The 5,473-nt window shown below is 51.9% G+C and overlaps 1 protein-coding gene across 1 annotated transcript; it reads right to left on the reverse strand.

The window, feature by feature from the left end:
• Positions 1-4,096: 4,096 nt before the first annotated feature.
• LOC136460756 (mitogen-activated protein kinase kinase 9-like) lies at positions 4,097-5,164 on the reverse strand. Its single transcript, XM_066460336.1, has one exon. It carries the CDS (start codon positions 5,162-5,164, stop codon positions 4,097-4,099), a length of 1,068 nt encoding a protein of 355 aa, XP_066316433.1.
• Between the last annotated feature and the right edge of the window lie 309 nt (positions 5,165-5,473).

The following is a 5,473-nucleotide window of genomic DNA, read 5'->3' on the forward strand; positions in this document are numbered from 1 at the left end:
CAATGGTCTGCTCATTGCTTTTTTATTCCCACCATTCCTTCGCCATGACCCCTGCTTTCTTCTGTGCATCACTTTTCGCCATGACTCTGGCCTTGCTGGTGAACGGGGAAATGGCGGCGATTTCGGATGTATTAGGGTTGGCGAGAGGAAGAAGAAAGCTGCGGTTGTGAATGGCAATGGGGTTCAGTAAATAGTAACTTACCTATCCTATACTGTATTTAACCCAAGAGTTATGTCATTTCGTCTACCCGGGATTCTTGGGAGACGTGTGCACGCGCCGTGGACGGTTGTTTTCACAGCCTTGAGATCTACGCCAATATATGCGCCTCTTTGTTGCCAGTGTGGGAGAGCCCACGCTGATGCACCTACTGACAGGTGCCACGCAACTGTTTGCTTGATAAGACAAAAAGGCAGTATGACGTGCTATACCCATCTACTTCTTTGACCAGACATGTCAGATCGGACTTGTCAGAGCAAATAAATAAATACATGAAATAATAGTACAAGTGGCATATGGTTTTTTTGCCACACCTTTTGTGCTTAGGGATTATCCAGACCACCATCGTGCTCAGGGACTGTCCAGACCACCATCGTGCTCGGAGACTGTCCAGACCACCATCGTGCTCGGGGACTGTTACGACCACTCTCGTGCTCGGGACTGTTTCGATCACCCTCATGCACGGGGACTAAACTGACTACGGTTATTCTCGAGGATTCGTCGTTTACCCATGCTTCGCTCGGGGACTGCACCGACCATTCTCCGACCATTGCTCGGAGATCGCTCTTCTCGGCTACATGTGATTAGTACTCGCATACAGTTGAGAGGCATTTATTTTTTCTAACTTATACCTTGCTACAAGGCTGATACCTCGCCTTCCAGCAAGCTCGGGGACTACATTGGTACGATGCACCTGCCGGTGCATCTCGTATCGCTTGTACAACGATTGGATTCTCAACTTAATTGGGAATTCTTTTTAGACCCTGGCACCACGTGCCTATGTCACCTACTACCAGGCTCGGGGACTAAGTGGGCACACTTCACCTTGCGGTGAATGTGCTTATTTTATCGACCCCTATGCTCTGACTGTTGGCCATAACTACTATTGTACAAGGGTCACTTACATTTCTTTTCAGAAATACAAGTGGGCACACTTGATCAGGAAAAAAATCTTTTTCTTTTTTCTTTAGAGCACCATGCATTCTTCGGACAACCGGAATCTTCGGCTATAATCGTGGTCTACTGCTCTCTGTGCTGACCAGAATACTAGCACATTTGCTTGGTCAATGTTTCAGCCAGTTGTAGATGACATGAAGACAGATTGCATTAGTCGAAGAAGATCAATGGCGTGTCGCAATGCTCGGGGACTAGCTGTGGGGGTATTAACCCCTATACCCTTACGGCTAGGCTTGGGCCAGCTCGGACCAGGGGGTCTGGCCCACTAGAAGACGACGTGCGGCTCGGTCAATCTGCTTGGAGTCCCGCGCAAGGAATCAAGGTAGATCTGGAGATCAAGCAAAATCCTGGTCGGTTAGAATAGGGATCCTTATCCGGCCACCTATGGCAATTGTAATTGGTTAGGATTAGTTTCCAGATCTGTAATCCTGCCCCCCAGACTATATAAGGCGGGCAGGGGACCCCTCTCAAAAAACATCTTTCATTGACATACAACAATACAATCAGACGCAGGACGTAGGTATTACGCCTTTACGACGGCCGAACCTAGATAAAACCTCGTGTCTGTCTTGCGTCACCATCTTGTTTGTAGCTTGCGCATTTGTCTGCCGATAATCTACTACCTTGGGCATACCCCTAGGTAGACTGTCGACCATATTTCGTCGACAGTTTGGATGCAATAAATTTATGGTTTTGAAAACCACAGTATCGCTAAAACTATGTAGTCTGTTATAAACAACACACTGGACCACTTTTTTTTTCTTTCTAAACCGTGGTTTTACACATCCATAGGTTCTAAACTGACAGTTTGGCATTAATGGGAGGTGAATTGAGAGATATGTTAGTCTTTTTACCAAAATACACAAGATGGTTTGCAAGAGACAAGGAAAGATTAAAAGAGAATTAAGAAAAGGAAGGATAGTATATGTGCTCACGAGGTGGTTTTTCATAATTTTGAATGGGAAACTTTTGAATGTGTATGCCTACCTTGCTAGTATACTATTAATACTAACTACTCCCTCCGTTCCTTAATATAAGCCATATAGTTTTTAGCATCAATATTAACGCACGGCCTTGGGAAGGATGTGAGACCGAGGAAAAAAAGGAAAATCAGGCAATTTTCTCTCTCCCAATCAGATTGCTTTCTAAATCTAAGGGATTGGTTGGGGCATGTGCTATGTACGGTGGGAATGTTTCCAAATTAATCAGCGTGGGAGCTGATACGTACCTATATTTTAAAATTTTCTTTAAAAATCTATATGGCTTATATTAAGGAACGGAGGGAGTAGTATATAGACTAATCTTTGTGGCCTACTTGATCATTAGAGCCTTAGTTCCTTTCTTAACCTAGCTCCCAATCTCTTCCCATTATCAACCACATCATTCTTAACCTAGGTTGATTCTGTTATTGACCACGCTTTGCCCTCAAGAAGCATCTGCACATGAATTTAGTATTCTAAGTCATCATCTCCCGTTCTGCACGTCTAGGCCCTCCCCTGCATGGCATATTGTGGCTGCTCCGTGGTGGCTCTGCATCGTGTTGGCGGCGCGGCTGCATGGCTGGCGCTCCGGCGGTGGTGTCCGCTTGGGCACATGCAGCATGGCAGAGGCGCTGAGGCCCCCCGGCAATGGTGCGACACGATAGCTTGGAAGCCGCCCCGGCGATTGTCGTGCCTCGGAATCTTTGAGGGCCTCATCCTTCGGGTGACGACAACGAAGGTGGTTGAGAGGGCGGTGCGTAGCGGCGTCATACCTTTGGGTGGCGGCAGCCGTGGTAGAGGACGATGGAGGCTTAAGCGTCGACGGCTAGTCCTCGATAGGGAGAAGGTGGATCCAGTGGAGGTGGTCCGAAGGCATCCGTGTCCTAGGGGCGACGGAGGCCTCGGAGTCCGAAGACCTCGGTGGTGGCGTCAACCCTAGGGGCAGCGAAGGTCTGAGCGCCGGTGAAGATCTTGGCGAGGAGGAGGTGGATCCCATCAGCAACGGTGGCCCTAGAGGCGGCAGAAGCCTGGGAGTCCGAGCGGAAGAGGATATCCTCGGCGGCAGCGGCAGAGGGCTCTAGTAGAGGCGACAACCATGATTCCAGTGACGACTGGCAGAGGCCATGGAATCCGGCGAAGTGGAAGCGAATCCTGTCGGCTCATGTCTGATCGGTTAGATCTGAATGGATGACGACGGATGAAGGTGGGCTAACCAGTGACATGTGGCGTCACCTTACTTGAAGCGGATGAAGATGGCACCTGTGGAGGCTCGTAGCGATGCCGCGCTAGGGACGACAACGACTTGACGACTTTCACTCGCCGAATCTGGCGGTTTCAGGAGAGAATGTCGAGAAGTAGGGATGTGCCGAGGTCATAGTTTTTTCCTCTTTTGTGTGTGTTTTCCTCTTTGTTATGGTGTGAGTCTAAGTGCTCTTGTATCCTTTTGGCTGTGTATATCCTCCGTGGATATAAAGACCGGATTAATAAATCCATTATTTAAAAAAAAAGCACCCGCACGTAAATAAAGATATACAAGCAAGTCCACGACTTGACTCGACATATACATGTTCATGCAAAGCCATATCACATGAGTTTATTGCTCAAATATAAAAACATCTATACTATCATGACTACATCTACCAGAAACGTATCTAATCAACACATCAGAAACACAAACACGTCCACCTATCAACCTATGACATTACACTAACCACTTTGCAATGCCAAATTTGACACGTACGGCCGTTTTTACACACATCTTACCGTCTCGCTAGATAAAAACATTGGCAACCAACATTGTCGGCATTCTATTTTAAGGACAAATATGCAAAATTGAAATTGAACATCATCACAAAAGTGATTATACAATCTTATGCACTCTAAACTACAATCAGCTAATGAGAAAATAATCAGTTAATCGACCTCTGCTCCTGCTACCGTTCTACTCCAGCGTCTCCACGATGAGTTCCCGCAGCGCCTGGCAAGACTCATCGACGTGGCGTCGCGCGACGAACGGGTGTGCGAGCAGCTGCGCCACCGTGGCACGCCGCCTCGGGTCCTTCTGCAGGCAAGCTGCCACGAACCCGCGAAGCTCAGGGGACGCCGCCGCACGCTCTGGCGCATACGGCGGCTCCCCGTCGCAGATCGCCTTCCTCAGCTTCTCGAACGACGGCCTCACTCCACCTGGGGGCAGAAAAGGGCACCGCCCCAAGAAGAGCTCCAGGACCGTGACGCCGAAGGCCCAGACGTCGGAGGCGATGGCGCCGCGCGGCCCGGCGTGGGCATCAGGCTCGAACCGCTCGGGGCTCAAGTACATGGGGGAGCCAACGGCGACGGAGACCTTGCGGCGCTCGTCGGCGCGACCGTATAGGATCCTGGACACGCTGAAATCGCCGATCTTGATGTCGCCCCGGGAGTTGGCGAGAAGGTTGTCGGGCCTCAAGTCGAGGTGCGCGACGCCGCGGGAGTGGACGTGCGCGAGCCCCTGGAGGCACCGCGCGGCCACCTCGGTGAGGGCGCATTCGGGGATCCCGCGCCCTCCCCGGCGGCCAATGATGCCGCCGAGCGTCCCGGCGTCCATGAGCTCGAGCACGTAGGCGGGCTCGCCGCCAGCGCCGCTGAGAACCGCGTGGCAGCGCACGACGTGCGGCGACCCGGCAGATCGGCGGAGCGCCTCGGCTTCCTCGTCCGCAGCTCTGCTGGGGTGGGCATAGTGGGCCGTCTTGAGCGCGAACTCGGTGCCGGTGCCACGGTGGCGCACCTTGGTGACCACTCCGCAGGCGCCCTCTCCGAGGTGGCAGACCTGCTCCAGGTCCGACAGCCGCAGGTCCACGTCATCCGCGGGCAGAGCCAGTGCCTGCTTCATCATCTCGTGGGGCGCGGCAGGGATCCGGTGGAAAAACTGGAGCGGCGCAACGGGCAACGCCGGGCAAGTCATCGGGCGCCGGGAGGAGACGGCAGCGCCAGCGCCGCTGCTCTCGAGCGTTATGTCCGCCGCCGCCACAACCATGCCTTAGGGTTTCAATTCCAATGCAGCGTATGACGTACGGTGAGATAGTGCGGGAGGCCTGGATTTATAGCGCGGGAGATGGAGTCGGAGCGGGACTCAGCGAATTGGCGGCAAGTCTTGAGCCCCCAGCTGGCCGACTCGCGGGAGGAGGGGGAATCCGAGAGTGGATTGGACACAGGACAGCAGGGGAGGTCCCACCAGTCACCCAGTAGGACATATATGCGTGACTTGAAAGGAAAAAAGAAAGGAGAGGTACTATCAGTCAAACGTAGTTTAAGACCCGTTTATTAGATCCAGTAACTATTAAGA

The sequence above is a fragment of the Miscanthus floridulus genome, chromosome 6 (assembly GCF_019320115.1).
Source record: "Miscanthus floridulus cultivar M001 chromosome 6, ASM1932011v1, whole genome shotgun sequence".
Lineage (NCBI taxonomy): Eukaryota > Viridiplantae > Streptophyta > Magnoliopsida > Poales > Poaceae > Miscanthus > Miscanthus floridulus.

Excerpts from the sequence above, each read along its gene's own strand:
- LOC136460756 (XM_066460336.1), bottom strand. The coding sequence starts at position 5,164 with ATGGTTGTGGCGGCGGCGGACATAACGCTCGAGAGCAGCGGCGCTGGC.